At 41.4% G+C, this 21,265-nt stretch overlaps 1 protein-coding gene across 1 annotated transcript; it reads right to left on the reverse strand.

Annotated features, from left to right (window-relative positions):
• Positions 1 to 12,097: 12,097 nt before the first annotated feature.
• On the reverse strand, positions 12,098 to 20,946 carry mep1ba (meprin A subunit beta a). The gene is made up of 15 exons (XM_041039479.1): positions 20,905 to 20,946; positions 20,689 to 20,716; positions 20,254 to 20,304; positions 20,127 to 20,170; positions 19,707 to 19,785; positions 19,482 to 19,599; positions 18,454 to 18,632; positions 18,056 to 18,274; positions 16,047 to 16,196; positions 14,917 to 15,132; positions 14,250 to 14,506; positions 13,174 to 13,384; positions 12,873 to 13,049; positions 12,494 to 12,762; positions 12,098 to 12,139 (listed from the first exon to the last, which is right to left on the reverse strand). Exons 1-15 carry the CDS (start codon positions 20,944 to 20,946, stop codon positions 12,098 to 12,100), a joined length of 2,082 nt encoding a protein of 693 aa, XP_040895413.1.
• Between the last annotated feature and the right edge of the window lie 319 nt (positions 20,947 to 21,265).

The following is a 21,265-nucleotide window of genomic DNA, read 5'->3' on the forward strand; positions in this document are numbered from 1 at the left end:
AGGTCAGGCTCAGAGCAGCAGCCCAGAGTGTTGTAGTGTTTGTTTTGTGTGTGTGGATTGTGGTGGAGTGCAGTACTGATGATGATCACCCAGCACTGGTCAGAGAGAGGAGACACGCCTTAACAGCTCTGTCACATGTGAAGTGATGAGCTGACAGTAGTTTTCTTCCAGTTAGAGCTTCATATGGGGTCGAGACCTGTCTTGCCTTGACGTGCACTGGCTTCAAGTCCACAGGACTGACAGAGGCCTCTGTCCTGTAAGGATTTAGTGTGTATGCATGAGGTTTGTTGCTCTGTGTGCCTGCATACTCATCTCCATTCTCTTCATGCCTTCATCCTCCATCCTTGTCTTTCTTCATGTCTCTGTGGGTCTGAGTCAAACGAGCATCATACACGGTTGCTCCACAAGCCGTACTAGGCCAGATTTTTGTCAGGGTTTCCATCTGTTTGAATTCAGGTCTGGAGGGAAAACCTCTAGCCACAGGAAATAATGGCAAGTCTTCTTCAAGTGCAGCAAAATGTAAATCATGTATGTTTAAGTCTTTATGTTGAAACAGTTTCTTCTTACTGCCATTTGGGTATGCCCATTTAAAGTGCACCTTTAAAGGAGTTTACCTTCCATTTTCTGTCATCTGAGACAAAATATTTCTCTCTTCTTTTTGCCTTTGCTGCTCAGCGTGGCTTCTTGGTGCACTGACAGATTCAGGGTCCTGCTTTTAATTTTATGGCGCCCTGACTTTGATAAGCTTTCAACACATTTGTGCATTAGTGTGTGTCTACATGATTTGCACAAGGTGTGTGTGCGCACGTGTAGAGGAGTATACTTTTTTTTTCTTTTGCTAGAGCTGTCCACCTGTGTGCATGGCACGTCTGTGTGAGACAGACACATAACACTGTGTGTCTGACTACTTTTCCTCCATCACTCTGTGTGTGTGTGTGTGTGTAGTGTAGTGTTTGCTTGCAAAAGGCAATCTGATATCATTTTAAATCATTAGGACAGTGTGAGAAAGAGTCAGTTTAGAACTGAGGAGTTAATATGCAAGAGTACAGCCAGCCATTTATACACTGTGTCTATTGTATCCATTCCTGTTGACAAGGACACGTGACTTGGGTTTACCTTGAAATTTTATACAGCACAGTAGATAAAAGCTGAGGTGCAGTGGTACACAAATCTGTCACTCAAGTTCACTGAGGGTGATTTTTTAAGCCACTAACATGGCATGTTGATGAAACTGAAGGTGAATATGAACAATAAAAACTGACTGCAGTTGGTTCATTTTTGAGCTGCTCCTGCAGTTAATGTGATGCACATTGACAAAGTGTCTTCTACTGGTACAAAAGAACTGTGAGTTCATGCGACTGAGATCATTTTCTCTCTAATTCTAATTTAAAGCTGCACTAATTAATCAAGTTTGCCAGAAAACCAAAACAATCCAAAATAACTGAAAAGGCTTGTTTTTCTTTGTAGGTCATTGTCATTAATAGTGACCCCTTACATATTACACACTGATTTGATCTGTTGTTAAAATGAAAGATATTGATTAGTGCAGCTTTAAATGCCTGTGAGGTCTGAATATGAATATGAAATGGGTCTCAGGAACCTACATTCTAAAGAAATAATGTTTTTTTTTCCAACATTTTTTCAACACAGTTCAAAACCAAATCTGACCTATTACCGTTGTCTAATCAGGTTTGAGAGTAAATGTCAAGCTGCACAAGCTCTGTGGGCCTAGAAATACCAAATCCTGATGGAATATTCAGACAACCGAAACCAAATCATTTGACGAGGGAGAACTTGCACAGTTATTGTTATCACCACTTTGAGTCTGAACAACTGAAAAATGTCATGTCTTCGGTGTAGTATTTCAAAATATCAAAAGACAAGCCTTAAAGGGGCAATGTGTTAGAACTGGCCAACTGTCGAGTTCATACTCCAAACAGATAGGAGGCAGCACATTACCAGAAAGTTTGGGTGTCCGTACTGACCGACGATTTTTCTCCTAGTCAGTGGGCAGACTGGATGCTACAGTGACTCACTACTGCTTCTTGAGGTACACAGTGGTATTACGAGACAGGATGGGCCCAGGCTAGCTGGTTAGGGTGCTAACTTCAGTAGATATTGTTGCAACACAATACATAGACATTTTGACAAGTTCAGAACTCTTAGTTGTTTACATTCTGTTGAAAATCTTAGATAATTTGTGAAAGTTTTAAAATAAAATACTTACATATTGCCCCTTTAAGAGAATTGATGCCACTTTTGGTTAAGATCTTCCTTTTGTAGTTTGTTGAATGTTGTGTAAAGGTTGGACTTTGACAGTAGATGATGTTCCAGAGAACAGTGGGATATTTGATGAAGTGGGATGAGTGATTGGGTCAAATAAATTATAATGTTTTGTCCCAGTTAAACAAATAAAATGTAGAGTTCACGTTCATTTCTCTTCCCAGATAACATATCTTCATTCAGTGGTCCTGCCTCATGAAATGTCCCACAGGTCAAACTGGACTGAAAGCAGATTAGCAGGTTACTCTGTGTTTCAGCTTCAAATTCTGTTCAAAAGAAGCACAATGTGAGAGGGTCACTGAATACAGGACACGTACAACGTGTATGTGTGAGTAAGTCCATGATTTACAGCCTTCCAGTTGAGAATGAATCATAGCACTCATACTGTTGTGTTTCAGTGTCTCATAATAAAAATGATGCTTGACTTGAACTGATGTTTGTCTGGTGTTTTTGGTTAAGTGACTGATGGATGTAATGCTAAACGGGAAAACATATTTATTTAAGCCATGTAAGAAATAAAGTTGGACTTCAATGATATAAGCATTTCACGACTCTTTTAGATTTTATCCCGCTAACAGAAAGGGTGTTCTTATCCAAATTTCACTCTCACTAGAAAATCTGCAATTTATTTAAAATCTGAATCATCCAGTTTTTGAGCGGGATGTGGAATGACAATGTGATAAATTGAATTTTAATTATAAATGTAATCAAATAACAGATTCACCCTTACTTAATAGTAATGAGTGTAGGAGCCATGAATGTATTATGTATTTTTTCTATTAGTAGTAGGTTAAGGGATATTGTTTGTTTGTTTGTTTGTTTTTTTGTTTATTAGGATATTGTTTATGTGATCATGTTGATTGGGGGGTTAGTGGGTCACATGATTATGGGCGTGTGTATTAGTTGATATCACCTGTTGTTTTTTTTGTTTGAGAGAGAGAGAGCGCGGGTGGGACGCCGTATTTTTTGTTGACCGCTAATTTTCTTTGATCACTGAGATTAATTTTGGTTATATTTTGCAGCACGTTATCATGAGTTGATCATCTTTTGTTTGTTAATAAACTGTTAAATTTAGGTTTGAAGTCTCAGTGGATTTTTTTGTTGCGCGTCAGACAATAGGGCCCATCCTTCTGTCTCTCAGCGACTCTTGGGACTGCGAAGTCGCTACATTTTGTCAACAAAAAAGGCTTTAATCTCAGTCACAATCATAAACATCTGACGGAGCAACGGAGCCGAAATCAAGAGGATGAAAAGAGGAAGAGGATGAAATACAGACATCGGAGACAAAGTATGGAGGTAGGCGCTGGTTGTGAAAGTGAAGTTTAAGGAGCCGCTGTCAAAGCGAAATACTGCCAGGTGAGCTCACCTGTGGATGTGCGCGTGGAGGCCGCGTATCAGTGGAGGGATTGCGGCCTGTATGTTGACTGCTGATTGTTCATTGGGAACGATTGTCTGGTTGATGGAAGGATCGCGGCTTGTATATTAACTGCTGATTGTTCATTGGGAACGATTGTCTGGTTGATGGAGGATTGGATTGTATTCCGATGCTGAAATTATCTTCGAGCTGTAAATGTAAATCAGCGCTCTGTCTCCGAAGTTGATGTTGCTCCGCTGCTGCGTTCAAGGTGGATGATCTGTGTTGGATAAATTTAGCTTTTGTCTGTGGGTGTGTTTTTAAATGCACAAACATGAATGGAAAATCAAACGGAAAATAAAAGAGGAAACGTGTAAATAAATGCTGATGTTGCAAGTTGTGAAATGGATGTGTTTTAAATGCATAAGCTGAGAAACGATCAAAATGAAATCAAGGAAAATGAGTGAATTAAATCCTGCTGAAATGGAGTGTGGGAAAAGACAAAGCAAACTCACAGCCAAAGCCTGGGCAAATAAAATCGAAAAGCTTCAACATGAACGCAAACTCATTGTGAATAAAATGAAAGCACTCATACCAGAAATGAAGTCTCTTAGGAAAACAAAGGAAAATGTTAAACATGTTCAGTCCCATTTTGAAAAATTAAAACAACTTTGTGAAAATGCCAGCATCATGAAATACAGTGACACATTTAAAGAAGATGTTATGAACTGGCTGAGTGAATCAGGGGAATCACAACAACATAACATCCTCAACCCACCTCAATCTGATTCAGCTGCAATAAATGAGGAAGTGCTTCAATGCCCAACAGAGGATGAACCTCAAGTTCCAATTCAGGCTGCATCAATACTCAGCACAGAGGACATGCAAGATGACGTAAAACCAAATGACAGTGTGTCAAATGTGGGAAGCAAAAACTCTTCTACTAGAAGAAAGTTTGCTGTTTCTACTGCTTCTTCTGCACGTCTGAAGGCCGAGGCTGACTTGGCAGCATTAATGGCAAGACAGAAACTGCTAAAAGATAAACATGAACTGGAGGAACAGGAGGAGTGTCTGAAAAGGAAAAAGGAGCAGCTTCAAATGGATGAAGACATAGCAGCACACATGGCAAAATTAAATGTGTTAAGGTCTCAGAGCATCCTTCCACAAGGTGTTCAGATGGAATGAACTCGTATTTGGGAAAAGGAAAACTAAAAGCTCTCAATGCTAATGCAAATTCCTTTATTCCACAAATGCCAGAGAAACAAAGGGAAGCTAAACATGACTGCTTGCACCCAGAGAAAACTGCACCTTCATTCACTCAGTATGAGCCCGTGTCAGTTAAGGAACCCAGACATCATTCAGTGAATCACCAGGCAAATGATGTTGCAGAAACTCAATATGGGTACACTTTGAATGCAGGATTTGGATCACCAGATGAAAATCAAAACAATATGCTGGGAACCATGAGAAAGCAAAATGAAATAACATCATTCTTAATGCAACCGCAATGCTTCTCATTATTACCAAAAAGAGAAATCCTAGTTTTGATGGGGATCCATTAAAATATCATGCTTTTATGAAAGCTTTTGAGAATGGTGTGGAGAGAAATACAGAGAACTGTAGTGACAGACTCTATTTCCTGGAACAGTTCACTAGGGGTCACCCTAAGGAACTGGTGAGAAGTTGCCAACACTTTGACCCAGAAAGAGGCTATGTCAAAGCTAAAGCCTTGTTATGTGAACACTTTGGAAATGCACAGAAAGTTGCTTCTGCATACATGGAAAGGGCTCTTTCGTGGCCTGCTATTAAAACAGAAGACATAAAGGCTCTCCAGGACTACAGCCTTTTCATTAGAGGCTGTTCTAATGCCATGGAAGGAGTTGAATATCTGCATGAGCTTGATCTGCCTTCCAACATGCTTACCATTATAAGGAAACTGACTCACAAGTTCAGAGACAAATGGAGAACTGTAGCCTGTCAACTGCAAGAGAGACACAACCAGAGAGCTACATTCAGTGACATCACCGATTTTATTGAAAGTCAAGTGAGAATTTTAACCGATCCAGTCTTTGGGAACATACAGGATGCACCCTCAGTGACAACTAATAAAGGCATATAAATGCATCTATCTATCTATCTATGAACAAATTCAAACCACAATCTCCTTCTGGAGCCAAAGGAACAAGTTTTACCATCACTGTGGCTTCTATGGAGAACAAGACACAACTAGGGATTAAAAGAAAGGAGCAAATTCAGCCAGCAAATACAGCCAGGAGGACATGTCTTTGCTGTGGAGGAGGACACACTTTGGATTCGTGCCCCCAGTTGGAGAAAAGAACCCACAAACAGAAGATAGACTTCTTAAGAGAAAAGGGTGTCTATTTCGGCTGTTTGTGTATTGGACACATCAGCAAAGATTGCAGAAAACGTATTTCCTTTGTAAAATGTGGTCTCCAACATCCAAGCATACTTCACATTCCTCCAAAGGAAAAGGAAAATAACTCCAGTCAAGTCAAAGTGGAACCAGAGGTGGTAGTGGACAGCACCTTGGTGTCAAGTGTGCTCACCGGGGCTGGTCATAATCATTGTAAACTCCCTATTGTTCCTGTGCAGGTTAAGTCCAGCAAAGGCAGCATGATTATTAACACATATGCGTTTCTTGATCAAGGAAGTACAGCAGTTTTTTGCACTGAGGCACTGATGTGCAAACTAGGCCTCACAGGAAAGAGATCACACATTCTCTTGCGGACTATGGGCCAAGAGAAAGTTGTAAGAAGCCACATTGTTTCAGGACTGGAGGTTGCTGGTTTAGAAGGTGACAACTTTTGTTAACTGCCCAAGACTTATACTCAGGAGCGTATGCCTGTCCACAGGAGGAATATTCCAACTGAAAGGGATCTTCATGGATGGCCTCATTTGAGATCTGTGCATCTGCCTGAGATAGATGCAGATGTTGAGCTGCTGATTGGGACAAATGTTCCAGAGGCTTTGGAACCACTTGAAGTCATTTGCAGTGTAAATGGTGGACCTTATGCAATCAGGACAATGCTGGGCTGGACTGTGAATGGATCTCTAAAAGTAGAAAGGGAGTACTGGACTGTGAACAACCAGAGTTATTGGTGAACAGCGTTTCAGTTGTGAATTTGGAGGAACTTTGGCTGCAGCAGTTCAAAATGGATTTCCCTGAATGCAGTGTGGATGAACAATCTGGTACATCAAGAGAGGATCAAAAGTTTATGGAACTGGTCACAAACTCAGCAAAGATTGTGAATGGTCATTACCAGATTAGTTTGCCATTAAGGAACATGGACCTCAACATGCCAAACAACAGGAAAATTGTTGAGCAGCATGTTTCATACCTGAAGAGGAGGCTGCAGAGAGACTCAGCATTCCATGCAGACTACGTAGCCTTCATGAATGATCTTGTGACCAAAGGTTATGCAGAGAGGGTGCCTGAGGAGGAGCTGGAATGCTGCGATGGTAAAATCTGGTATATCCCGCATCATGGTGTCTACCATCCAACAAAAGGGAAGATCAGAGTTGTCTTTGATTGTGGAGCGAGTTTCAAAGGAACATCTCTCAATGCTCAGCTTCTACAAGGACCTGATCTGACCAGTTTGCTAATTGGAGTGGTAACCCGATTCAGGAAGGAACCAGTGGTGATCATGGCAGATGCTGAATCCATGTTTCACCAGGTTAAAGTACCAGCTGGAGATGCAGATCTGTTGAGGTTTCTCTGGTGGCCTAATGGCGATTTAAATCAAGATCTCACTGACTTCAGGATGTTGGTGCATATCTTCGGGGCAACTTCCTCTCCCAGCTGTGCCAATTTTGCGTTCAGGAAATGTGCAGAAGATAACAAAAGACAGTTCAGTCAAGAAGTGGTGGACATGGTTCTTCATTGCTTTTACGTTGATGACTGTTTGGTGTCAGTGGCTTCGGAGGAAAAGGCAGTATCTCTCTATCATGACCTTGTCTCCATCTGTGCAAAAGGTGGCTTCCAGCTTACAAAATGGATAAGCAACAGACATGGGGTCATGACTGTGATACCTAAACATCACAGAGGCCAGGATATGAAAAGGTTGGATCTGGATCAAGGTCAGCTATCTGTGGAGAGAGTGCTTGGGTTGGAATGGTGTATTCAGTCAGACGCCTTCAGGTTCAAGATTGTGATCAAGGACAGACCACTCACCAGGAAAGGAATTCTCTCAACTGTTAGCTCCATCTATGGTCCTCTTGGAATCCTGAGCCCTGTTGTGTTGTCAGTTAAGAAAATACTTAGGGATCTATGCAGGAGAGCTCTTGGCTGGGATGACATCATACCTGATTCAGTGGCTGAAAGGTGGATGAGTTGGCTGCATGAACTGTGTCGCTTGGAGGACTTTAAAGTCATGAGATGTCTGAAGCCCTCAGACTTTGGAGAAACAACAAGGGCACAGCTGCACCATTTCTATGATGCAAGTGAAGATGGCTACGGAGTAGTGACTTATCTGCTGTCGCATAATGCACATTCACAAGTGCATAATGCTTTTGTCATGGGGAAGGCCAAGGTGGCTCCGCTCAGGTCTGTGGCAATCCCTAGAATGGAGCTCATCGCTGCCACCATGGCAAGTCACCTTGATGTCTTGTGGAGAAGAGAGTTGCACATTGATCTTCAGGATTCAGTGTTTTGGACAGACAGTGCCTCTGTAATTAAGTACCTCAGGAATGAGACCTCCAGGTTCAAAGCCTTTGTTGCCAACCGAGTCTCAGAAATTCTCAAGATTTTACAGGTTTCTCAGTGGAGGTATGTACACACTGCACGTAATCCAGCTGATGTGGCCTCCAGAGGTTTGAAAGTGGATGCATTTCTGAAGAATGTGACATGGGTGTCAGGTCCCCAGTTTCTCATTCAACCTGAGAGTGTGTGGCCTGTTAATCCTGATGATGTTCGTGAACTTCCAGCGGAAGACCCAGAGGTCAAGAAAACTGTGGAAGTGAATGTTGTACAAGTTGCAGAGGAGGTTGATGCCATGAGTCACATGATCAATTACTTCTCGGACTGGTTTGAGGAAATCTGTTGCTTGGATCTTGAGATTTATGAAGTGGCTCTTGGCTTGTTGCCAGAAGAGGAGAAAGTTAAGGATGGATTTGACACTGTCTGCTCTGGATTTGCAGGAAAGATGTCTGTGGGAGAGGGATATGGATGCTGTTCAAGGAGAGACAGTTTCAAGTTGTCTGTCAGTGAAGGAGCTGGAGAAGGCTGAGCTGGAAATTATAAGGTTCTGTCAGAGCAAAAGGTTCCCAGAAGAACTCGCCAGGCTGCAAAGTGGCAAAGCTGTGAAAGGTTGCAGTCACATTTATAAACTTTGCCCACTAGTGACCACCACTGGTCCCAACTTGGACCAGTGGTGGTCGACTGAGCAGGTCAGCTATGCCAGCGGAGGCTAAACATCCCTTGATACTGGCAAATGATTTCCATATCGCAGACATTCTTCTAAGGCATATTCATTATGAAGTGAGGCATTGTGGTCGTAACCATATGTTATCCAAACTGAGGGAGAAGTATTGGATCATTGGTGCCAGCACAGCCATAAGGAGAGTTTTGTCCAAGTGTGTGGTCTGTCGAAAACTCAATGCTCAGCCAGTGTACCAGCAGATGGCAGACTTGCCTGTTGAGAGAGTTACTCCGGATGAACCCCCATTTACTCGGGTTGGAGTAGATTACTTTGGACCGTTTGAAGTCAAGAGCAGAAGGATTGTAGTGAAGAAGTATGGTGTGATCTTTACCTGCCTGGCCATACGTGCAATTCACATCAAGGTAGCGTCTTCACTGGATACCGACTCTTTCATAAATGCACTCAGACGCTTTATTGCAAGATGGGGTCAAGTCCTGGAACTGCGCTCTGATAATGGGACGAACTTTGTAGGAGCAGGGCGTGAGTTGAGAACAGCCATTGAGCAGTGGAATCAGTCACAGATTAATGATGTACTTCTTCAGAAGTGAATCAAATGGAGCTTTAACCCCCCAGCTGGCTCACATCATGGAGGACCTTGGGAGAGGTTAATCAGATCTGTGCGGAAAGTTCTGAATTCCACTCGGAATGTTCAACATCTAGATGAAGAGGGTCTTCACACTGTTCTATGTGAAGTGGAATCCATCATCAACTTTTTTTTTTTACCAAAGCTTCCACAGATCCTAATGACCTGGAAGCACTAACACCAAACCATCTGCTTCTGTTGAAAACTGTGCCATCTTTACCACCAGGAGACTTTCAGGAGGCTGATGTGTATGCTCGGCGACGATGGAAGCAGGTGCAATACATGTCAGAGTTATTCTGGAAAAGATGGGTAAAGGAATACTTACCTCAGCTGCAGGCGCGTCAGAGATTGTCTGGAGTGAAGTGAAACATTAACCCAGGGGGATATTGTGCTTGTCATGGACAACACAGCACCTCGAAATTCCTGGATCATGGGAAGAGTTCTACAAACTTTTCTGAAATGTGAATTGTGGACTTTGATTGTTGAACTTTTAGCAAATCATGTCTCCTATTAATATGAATGTGGGTAATTATTATGTATGATGACCTAATAATTAGGGGCTGGTATGTAGGAGCCATGAATGTATTATGTATTTTTTCTATTAGTAGTAAGGTTAAGGGATATTGCTTGTTTGTTTTTTTTGTTTATTAGGATATTGTTTATGTGATCATGTTGATTGGGGGGTTAGCGGGTCAGATGATTATGGGCGTGTATTAGGGGTGGGCAATATGGCAAAAATATCACATCACGATTTTTTAATGGTAAAATCACGATCATGATTTTATCACAGTTCATTTTTACAGTGAAGTTGATTTAGAACCAAACTATTTTCTTTGTAAAAACTTAGTTATAAAGGCAGAAAAAGTCACCTCTTTCCACCGTTTGCTACTTCTCTCATATGTCCTGCTTTTATCAAAGGCTTGTGTTATAGTTGGTTGTTTCTGTGTAATGTCTTTAGCCGTTACCACTGACTGATATGTGGTTGGCCTCGCTGCTTGGCTCTCAGCAAATTGTTTCGGATTCTGCCACTTCAGGTGGTTAAAGAGGTTCGTTGTGTTTGCGCTTTGTCGTTTGGAGAAAACCCAAACCAGTTCCATACGCAGTGTTGGGGAGTAATGGAATACATGTAACGGCGTTACGTATTCAGAATACACATTCTGAGTGACTGTATTCCATTACAGTTACAGTTTAAATAGATAGTATTCAGAATACAGTTACATTGTTGAAATCAATGGATTACGTGACGATACTTCTGTTTCACGAGTTTATATTTATTTTTTAAGTGAACGAAGGCAACCCGATGCATTTCCCAGAAGCCCCAGCTCCACGAAAACAAACGGAAATAAACGAGCTATTCGCCTGATCAGTCGGTCAGAATGGAGTCGGACGAGGAGCAGCAAGAGCGAGAGCTTGAGCCGCAGCTGGCAAAACAGAGCCGGGACAGGAATGCGTACTGCTCATACTTCGCCATGATTGGTTGGTCATGTTCACGTGAAGCGGGCTGTTAGTTGCCCAAGGAAAAAAAAACTTCTTGCGCTTCTGTGCGCAAGCATAGAGCTGCAATTAATAGAATGTGCCCTATAGACGATAATACGATCTCTCTCCTCTGGCAGATCGTCAACATCAAGATCGTCTTCACGATCTAATATCTATAATATCGTCATATCGCACACCCCTAGCGTGTATATTAGTTGATGTCACCTGTTGGTCTTTTTTTGTTTGAGAGAGAGAGAGCGGGTGGGACGCCGTATTTTTTGTTGGCCGCTAATTTTCTTTGATTACTGAGATTATTTTTGGTTATATTTTGGAGCATGTTATCATGAGTTGATCATCTTTTGTTTGTTAATAAACTGTTAAATTTAGGTTTGAAGTCTCAGTGGATTTTTTAGGTAGCGCGTCAGACAATAGGGCCCATCCTTCTGTCTCTCAGCAACTCTTAGGACTGCGAAGTCGCTACATTGAGTTTGGGGTCTCTATAAGGCTGCTGTTGGTACTGCACTCGTAATGATGGAGGGCACCTCAGCATTGCTTTAACCTCACCACAAGCTACAGTTTAAAACTGAGACACATCATAAATGTGATGAGGACTACATTTTTTAAATGAGGGTCTCTCTCCAAGTCACAATAAAAATAAATAGTCTCAAATATCCAACTGTTTATAGGTCAAATTATATACATTTTGTGTTCAGATTATGATAAATTCAACATTAAAATGGGGACATCCCGAGTTTTCAACTACAAATCAGTCTGATGCTTTAACGTCCTTTTAGCTTACAGTTTCTGCAAGGTTCCTGAAAGAGACGTTGTGAGGATGAGAACAAATGATTTGAAGACAAATGCTGTCAGAGATTTTATTTCTAACAAATAACATCAGATTCTTTCCTTGAAAAAGATTCAGGTGGCTCTCTGATGAAATCTGTCTTCAAGTCAGTGAGGACGTTATGGAGTGGTGAGAGGACAGGGTAAATCTTTGGTCGGGTGCTCCTGTAATGAAAAAGAGACCCATTCAGCTAATTCTTCTCACACTGAGCACATGATAGCGGTGTATTAGTGCTAATGAGGTACAATAAATTATTGTTAACTTAAATCAGAATCAGAAAAACTTTGTTAATCCCCGTAGGGAAATTCTTACTGTTACTTACAACTCCCAGTTGAAAATGAAGAGGAAAATTGCACATAGAATGTGTAGTAAGAGAAAAAAGTTTCTAAAATAAATAAGTGAAAACAAAATAAAAGTATAGTATAATGTAAATCAAGTAAAAAGTTTAAAAAAAAAGTAAGTAAACTGCAGTGATGTGAATTCGTGCCGACTCTAGTGATGTGACTCACGCTCACTTCCATGAATCCAGGCATGTCCTGTATGATCACCACATCGTTACTCTCCTGCTGTCTTCTCCTCCTCATCCTCACCCTCCAGCTCTTCCCTACAATCAGCATGGAAACCACCAACATGGCTGCTGCCACAGAGGCTGCCACAGCTGTGACCACTGTGGGGTTATTAGCAGCTGTCTGTGGAGCATCTTCACCTCCAGCCTTCATCAGGTTGCCATCAGCATGGACCGCAGAGTGTGGCAGAGGCTGAGGTGCCAGCAGGTTGGATATATCTGAGGACAAATGGACCATGATGTTTCAGAGACAGGACGAGGATGAGAGTTTAGTCGTGTGTGATGACCTGGTCCTGTCTAAGCAGCTAGTGTCTGACTGACTTCCACACCTTCCAGGCTGAAGAGGAAGAAGGCATCATCTCCTTTGATGAATTTTCTGTTCCTCAGTCTGCTGTGGGTGATGAAGGAGCTTGTTCCTGTGCCAGGGCCTCGATAATAATAGCTGCCATCAGACGCAGTCACTTTAGAGCCCACTTTCCTGGGATCATCCCAGTAGTATTCAGTACCTGAGAGAAACAGGTAAACTGTCACTCTGTTTGACAAACTCAACAGCTCATTGGCTTCGGGAAGCTCAGCTGATATGTGGACAGATAAGCTTGCCTCAGTACACCGTCTCCCCGCTTCTCTTACCATCGGAGGACATCTTGTCAGGCTCAGTGGTGACCATTCGGTGCATGTTCATTTGCTGTCTGATGTCAGACTGCTGATCCATCAGGGCCATGGTTGCCTGCTGCCATGGACATGGCCACTTGAGGTTGTGATCGTTGGGGCCTGAGGTTAGATGGAAGTATAGCGCCATGTACCCTGGACGGTCGCTTCGTCCATTTGGGTATACGCCTACCTACGGAGCACAGACCAGCATGACGTACTTTTCTACATGTAAAATGACACCAATTAAAGTTTTGTTTAGGTTTTGTAACTGAACAGTGAAAAATGCCCAAGAGAATACCTATGGCCACTTCATCAGATTTCTTGTTTTGTTCGGCCAGTGGTCCAAAACAAATATTATATCTAACTATAAATGGAGGAATCTCTGTCTGTATGTATTTCAATTTTTTTCAACAATAGCTCATCCGATTGACTTCAGACTTGGTGGGTGTATTGCTGAGGAACCAAGGAAGAAACTGTCAAGTTTTTTGGATGAACGGTTCACTTTACTTAAAGCTACACTACGAGGGCAGTGCAGCACCTGGACAATTGTTTTTATTCATCAAGAGTGACAGAGGCATTTACCTATTCTTACACCAGTGTATTCTATATATTTATGAATCTAAGGAGGAAAGGGTTAACCACATTTTCAGCTTTATTACTGGGTGAAAGGGTCTGCAACTTTCCCACTTCTTTACCAACAGTGCTTTTCTCAGCCTAACCTAGGTCTATAGTTAACCCAGTAGTCTCACAATCTGGACTAAAATTAGACAAACAGTGGGAGGAAGTTATGGAACATGTGTGTCTGACGTGATCTCTTTCAGTTTAAAGTGGTTCACAGATTACACTGCTCCAAACAAATACTTAACAAAATATTCCCTAATAATGATCTATTAAGCTGTGGTCTTGCTGACATCACTGATACATATTTTGTTGTCCTAGTCTGATGGGGAGTGTTGTCTTACTGGTTAACATTCTCTCTTGTAAAGATCTGTGTTTTCAGTGTTGTGTTTGTAAAAATGTAATTTATAAAAATGTTGGGGAAAAAAAGAATTTACCTGGAAGGAGTAACCGGCTGTAGACAGAAAGCGAGGGCTGTACAGTTTCTTTCCTGCTGGTGTGGTGGCCATCAAGCCGGTGATGTTGCGGATGTGCCAGATCTGCTGAGGGCACTTTGTGGACGACAGATTAATGTCATCCAGAGAGAAACCGCCCTTGGATGGGCCCTTTCCTCTCACACCCTCAAAAACCAGACGGGCCTTCTGTGTCACGTTCAGATTGACGTTATGCAGCTCCCAGGAGCCCATGACACCTCCTGTAACAGAGAGAATAGAGAACAGGTCTTAAACACTATTAAAAGACTGGTGTGCAGGATTTAGGGGGCAGAAATGGAATATAATATATATCATTATCATTATTTTTTTTATTAGTGGATGATCACCTGAACCAAAGACGTGTGGTTTTATTAGCTTAGAATGAGCCCTTCATATCTATGTATAGAGCTCGCCATTGCACCACCATGTTTCTACAGTAGCCTTGAATGGACAAACCAAAGAGAGAGGGTCTTTCATGTTTTGGTTTTTACATTACCACTGTAGATTCTCCTACATGCTTGGAAGGATGTTGCTTTCAGTTGTTCAGTGTCTTTTCCACCTCATACAATCATCTGGTGTTGTAATGTTTCTACTCATACCAATTTATCATTCAACATGGAACATTTCATACCTGAGATGCTCTTGAAAAGCCTCAGTTTACCGCTGGGGCTGGCCTTGTCATACTCTCGCACCCAGATATTGAGAACGTCATCAGCAGCCCCAGTGTTATGGAGGAAGAGCTGCAGACACTGCACTCCAGGTTTGGGGTAAAGCCAGCGACTCTCCAGGAATGCCCGGTCACCGGGTTCTGCAGAGGCTGTGCTGAAGTGCATGAAGTAGCCTTCCCCTGGGCAAAACAGCCAAAAAGCAGGTATTATTAAGCCTAATATGAAACAGTTACAATGAACTAGTAATATTAGTTGAGAACATCATCAGCAGTCCCAGTGTTATGAAGTGGTAGTTTGTGGGAATGACCAAGCTGACCTACATGAAACCTACAATAGTCATTTGAACAGTTGATCTGTTTATCCAGCAGATTTTATATCTTTACCCACTGCACTAAGGAATTAATAAAGCACTTTCATGTTTATCTTGGAGCATCAAACTATATCAATATGATCCTAAAGCCAGTCTGTACTTTGTACAGGTTGCTGTCGTAAATCAACTCAGCTACTTTTGTTTTTCAGATACACAACACCAAGGCCACGCACCTGTGAATTCAGATAAGAGAAGGAGCAGTAATATTTACAACCACAGAAAGACAACTACTAACACAGGGCTCAGTTTCAAACTCTAACATGATCCTTGTGTGTGTTTTTTTTTTTTTTTTTTTGAGGCTGGTTTAATGTAGTCACTGTTTGGAGCTCCAGAGAAACCTCCCTGCTTTCTTTCTTTTCTTTTTTTTTTTTTTTTTAACTTCACATACTTACTGAGAAATAAAAACAGATGCCTCATTTTCTGCAACTGACTTCACATCACATTTATAATTATAATCATGAATTATCAAGCTGTTAAAACAACATTAAGTTTTTAGAGCTGTGTCTCAGGCCCATAGTTTCCAGAATGTTAGGAGTTGTGCTGTTGTGCCATCATTACTGATACTTTAACATGCAAGCCTCTATATTTTATCATTAGCTTTGGATAATACAATACAATACAATATAATATAAAGTTTTGTATGTAGACTCCTACTCTGCTACAGGTGGTAACTATAGCTACAGCAACAAATACATGTGGTGCAGTACTGATAATGAGAGCCACCTTTGCATTGTCCCATGTTGGTGAAGTCGGTCTGAGGCCCTCCACTCACAGAACTACGCTGTTCCCACTTTGCGTTCCCTGGACCTTCAATCATCCCACAGATGTCCTCCTCCTCAAAGTCACAGCTGTCCACAAAGGTAGATGACTTTGCTGTGGAGAGGGATGAGCTGATGAAACACTTTCATCAGGGGACTTCAGAACATAGACCTGAGTGACCAAGACTTTTGTCTGGTTTCACTTGTTTGACTGAAACCTTCTTTACCATTCCCATCATCATCCTGGAATGGTCATAAAATATAGATATTTTTTAGATTCATTGTACAAAACAATTATTTCACCCTAATTATTTTAAAATTTTCGATATTAATACTGTGAGAGACTGGCAAGAGGAGGGTGAAATCGCTACTGAGAATCACCAATAAATGGCTGATACATATGACCCTGGTGTATTGCCGAGGAGCCAATGTCGACTGTGGAGTTTTTTGGATGAGTGGTTCTCAAGAAAACTTTAAACATCACTTTTCTACACGTTACTAGATGTGAAGAAAAAAAGGCAGATCTATACTACGAGGGCAGTGCAGCACCTGGACAATTGTCTTCACCTTTACCTTTATGAATCTAAGGAGGAATGGGTTAACCACATTTTCAGCTTTATTACTGGGTGAAAGGGTCTGTAACTAGCTGATATAATATTTACCAGGTCAATGAGGTGCATCAGTCTCTAGTAACTCTTTGCTGGAAACTTCTTATGCAAGAGTTCTCAATCAGGACACCTTTGATCTGCTGTGTTATCTCATGTACAGCTTTCATTTGTCCTGCGTGTGAGTCTGCGAGTGCCAATATGATGCACCATCTCCAGCTTGAAAACTGAGGGTGATACTGCAGTTAAAAAGCAAAAGTGTGACGTGCAAACATGGTTTCATCATCTTGAAACAGAACTATGGTAAATTTAGCTAAAAACTGCCAGCGAAACACGACTGCTGGAGTTTATCTGAGCTCAGAGGAGGAACAGAGCTGAAAACAGCTGGATACCTTCAACAGGACGCAGAATAAATGAAGCCTGAAAAGAAACCAGCAGTGGACCTGAATAAGATGCCACAGAAGCCCTGTTTAACTTAGTGTGAGGAGTGTTAATCCAATCATTAAAATGTTGTTCAATTGCTGTTTTCTGCAGGTGCTGCTGGATAAATAGTGTCTGCTTGTTAAATGAATGATTGCCTTGGCATTTGTGGCATTTCCAAGGTATTAATGTTTCCTGAGGCTTATTACTAAGGTAGCTGATATAGATTATTGCCCAAGATTATCAATACATATTAGCATCAGTTTATGTCTGATAGACTTTGACCCTTCTGGTAACTCTTGTAGGTTATTATGAGACAAAATCCTTAATTATGAGGTGATTTAATACTAACTGTTTTCCAAAATATGCCATTGTGTCTTTTTCAATTAGATTTTTCAAAACTTTGATACTGTTTGATAATAGGACGCTGATACAATCTTTGTCTGCACTGTTTGAATCTTATATTTATATACATATTTTTCTTGGTTTTTGTCTGCAGGCTTCTTCATTGTTTGTTTAATGTTTTAATGGTCAAAGCCACACAACAGCATTCTATAATATTCTGGAAAGAGTGTAATGTAGTTTTATCCATGTGCGCAAAACTGTGAGATCAAAGATACTGACTGTTGCAGTAAAGCTGGATAATACATAATGCATCATCAGTGTGCGCTGCTGTCTGACTTTTTGATGCTACCACTTGCAGGGTTCAAGCCACTTACCGAAATTGAGTCATTCTTTAGCAGACTTTGACAAGTCACCACAGACACTGAAAGTTTTTTTTTTTTAAATTTGATTTGATTTAATATTTTATTTATTTTCAGTTTTATTACAAAGGACATTTTGGAATATTTTTCACGGTTTTATTGTCCAATGTTATCCTCCCCAGGAGGCTGTGTTATTCTGTGTTATTCATTGTTAGGTGTACAAAATGACAAGTTGAGAGACTTACTGCAGTTGTAGAGATGGTTGAGTTTGGTTAAGTCACTAGCACTGAACCCCATCCTCTGACCAATCACATCCATGAAGTTGGGGATCTTGGTGACGATGGTGGGCTCAGAGCCGATGTTGAAGGACGTCTTACTGTAGTGCATCACAGAGCCGTAATCGTAAGGGACGCCAAGAGCACTGGACACCGTGTCATCATGTGTCTTGAAGTTGTGCTCTTTACCTGAGAAAGGCATAAAAGGAATAGGTGGAATTTAGTCTTTCGTTTCTGATTTTTACAAATATACAAGGAGCAACAGGTGTGTTGCAAGCAGCTGCCTATCATGTTGGGTAAAAATGTATTGAGGTGGTGGGAAGCTTAAGGAATTTACTGTTATTCAGGGTGTTACTGATCAGTGTTACCAGGTTCAATGCGATCCCACATGATGTTGACGTAATCATCACGGTCAGCTCTGGACTGCTCGTGCCAGAATCCAAGAGCGTGAAGGAACTCATGCTCAACAGTACCTAGACGATCACAGTTTTTACCAATGGACAGCCGCTGTTTACCCACATGCTGGTTGCCTACAGAGGAGAAGCATCTGCAGAGAGGAGAAACGTTTGCATAAACCTTAAGAAAATGTAATATTTTTAAAACGTACAGTATACTACACTGGAATTAAGTTAGCCCAGGAGTCAGGGTGGACAATTATTTTCATTTGGTTATTCAATTGGTTTAATTGATAACCAGTATAAGACAATACACTAGTTTCCATGCAAGCTTAAGGCAGTAATAAATCATTGTTTGTTCACTCTGGGACAGCAGAGCACAGCACTGACGTGGGATATTATCACCTTTTTCTTGTTACTAATGTGTTAGCAAAAAGTTGTCTGTTACACATCCAGCAGACTGCAGAGGATTTGCTTAGAGTCTCACTTCTGTCTACCTGATAATAGTAATGCAAACATTTACTCTCCTTTTAGCTTTTTTGGTCTCCACTAATTAAAAAGAAAAAGCATGTGGCTCTTCAGCTGCTAAATGCTCTACTGTATTCACCTGCCAGTGGCTAACATTGTATGTTTTGTCTACCATTTGGTGCTGGGCATGTAGTGTACAGTTGGTTTATCACCAGTTGCTGCTTTATTAGATTAATGAGAGTGGTGAGACTGAACCCAAACAGTGAAGCTGTGGGCCCCAAGAATGAAAACAATTTATTATTTCATTTTATCTATCCTTTAATTGTCCGTGAGGGTCCTACTGAGATGAATGAGCCCTGTCATGTTACACACAATAATTGTATCTGTTTGAAAATATCAGCAAGTGCAGCTTTAAGCATTTGTTGGATGCAGCATTATTTGCCTGGTTCATTTGACTGATACAACCTGTAAGCCTGTCCAACAACACATGACCTTGTCTGAAACTGAACACATTGGTTTAAAGCTCGACTCACCCGCTGCCTTTGAACACAGAGATGTAGTTCTCCTCTCCTTTCCATGGTGTGAAGTCAATACAGGTCTTCAGTCTGTACTGGTCAAACGCCTTTAGGATCACTCCCTTTGCGTTCATATCTACATGTCACAGAGTGCAGGATAAAACAACATGAAAAAGTATCCTAATTTGGTGCATATCCATGGTAAGTGCTGTGAATGTGAGCTTCCAAATCGCAGCCTCTTACCCAGACTGTCCTCTAGGTAGTAGGGAATAGTTGTTGGCCAACGATACTCATCTCCTATGATGGAGTTTCTGCTGAATGTCTGACAATAATGAAGAAAACAAGATATAAAATAAGTGACTGGTGAATGAGAATGAGAGCACAACCTAGAACAGAGTGATAGAACTGTAACCATGTGTTTTCAGATTGCTAGCCTTCCTGGATTTTGATGCAAATCAGATGTCCTTCAAGACAGTGATGGCTATTTTTTTGTATCAGTAAAGTAAAAAGTGTTCCTATTAGGGAAGGGGAATTACCTTTCCATCCCAAAATGTCCCAGTATGCAGCCAGGGTGCCTCACTCAGAGAGGCCTGAATGTGCAGATTACTACACAGTATCAGGAACTTTTGTTTGAGTCTTTTGCGTCTGTTCACGCTAACTTACGTCCTCCTGTTGGACATCTCCCTCCAGCAGGTCCAGCCCAGCCGCTGCAAAGGAAAATTGTGCTGTTTGTGAAAATCCTCAGAGACATGGACCCACTATACAATAAAACAAAACAAAGTCCTCAAACCTTCATTGATGTTAAAGATGTCCCAGTCATGTCCTTCATCAACATCAGTTTCTGCAGATGAAGAATCAAAAACATTGAGAATACAGTGCAGTCAGCTGGTGGCAAGCTCCAAGTTTCTGTTTCTGCATTTTGAGATAGCCCTTCACCCATCAGTGTTCAGACTGACATACTTTTATACGGGAGGGGTCAGATTTTGAGATGGAACCGTTCTTCTTGTCTTGCATGTACAATCTGCAGTATATGAATGGTGCATGGAAGAGCTCTACTGGGACACTACAAATCAGCTCAGTGCTACAAGACCAGAAGTGTGTAGAAGGAAGCAGGGCTTCTGACTGAAGAACAGACTGTAAAGACCCTTTGGCTTGGATGTAATTTAACCACAGTCTGAGTAAAATAGTCATAACCGACAAAAACTCATCATATTATTTGACTCACCTGTTTCACCTGTTAGCTTGGCTGCTGTCTGTAAAATGAATTTGAAAGCACATTAATTCATGGAAGAAACTGATGAAGCGGCTTAATTGTGGAAATGAATGAATTGACATCCTGCTTCTCTTCCTGAGAGACAACACAGTGTAGAGGCAATGGCTGTATTTTGCACTAAGGGTGCAGTGTAAACGGTTGTGTTGACATGCAAAGGGTTGCACTTACCAAACCCAGGCCAAAGAGCAGCATTAGAAACCTGAGTGACATGATTCCAGCTGCAGACACACACACACACAGAGTCACAGACGAGTGCTGGTTCTCCTCTGTCCAGCCTCAGTGTGTCTGAGGTAAAGTTGTTTTTGTACAGCAGAAGAACACAGCAGCACATTCACATGATCTGAGCATTTTTATGACTCTGGTTGGGAGAGATTACATGACTGTCTAATTATTAATTCAATAGTCATGATTAGCTTATCTAACTATTGTAATCAGACTAATAAACAGACGCTGGTGCAGGCGGTTTGGAAAGGTTCAGACAGTGCAGACATATACGAACCTTACCTGAGTCGGATGTGTGACGCAGTTA

This window comes from Toxotes jaculatrix, chromosome 6, assembly GCF_017976425.1.
Source record: "Toxotes jaculatrix isolate fToxJac2 chromosome 6, fToxJac2.pri, whole genome shotgun sequence".
Lineage (NCBI taxonomy): Eukaryota > Metazoa > Chordata > Actinopteri > Toxotidae > Toxotes > Toxotes jaculatrix.

Excerpts from the sequence above, each read along its gene's own strand:
- mep1ba (XM_041039479.1), bottom strand. The coding sequence starts at position 20,946 with ATGTCACTCAGGTTTCTAATGCTGCTCTTTGGCCTGGGTTTG. Across the intron at positions 20,717-20,904 it reads TGCTCTTTGGCCTGGGTTTG|ACAGCAGCCAAGCTAACAGG; the intron begins GTAAGTGCAACC and ends TTCATTTTACAG. Across the intron at positions 15,133-16,046 it reads CAACATGGGACAATGCAAAG|GGGAAGGCTACTTCATGCAC; the intron begins GTGGCTCTCATT and ends TGTTTTGCCCAG.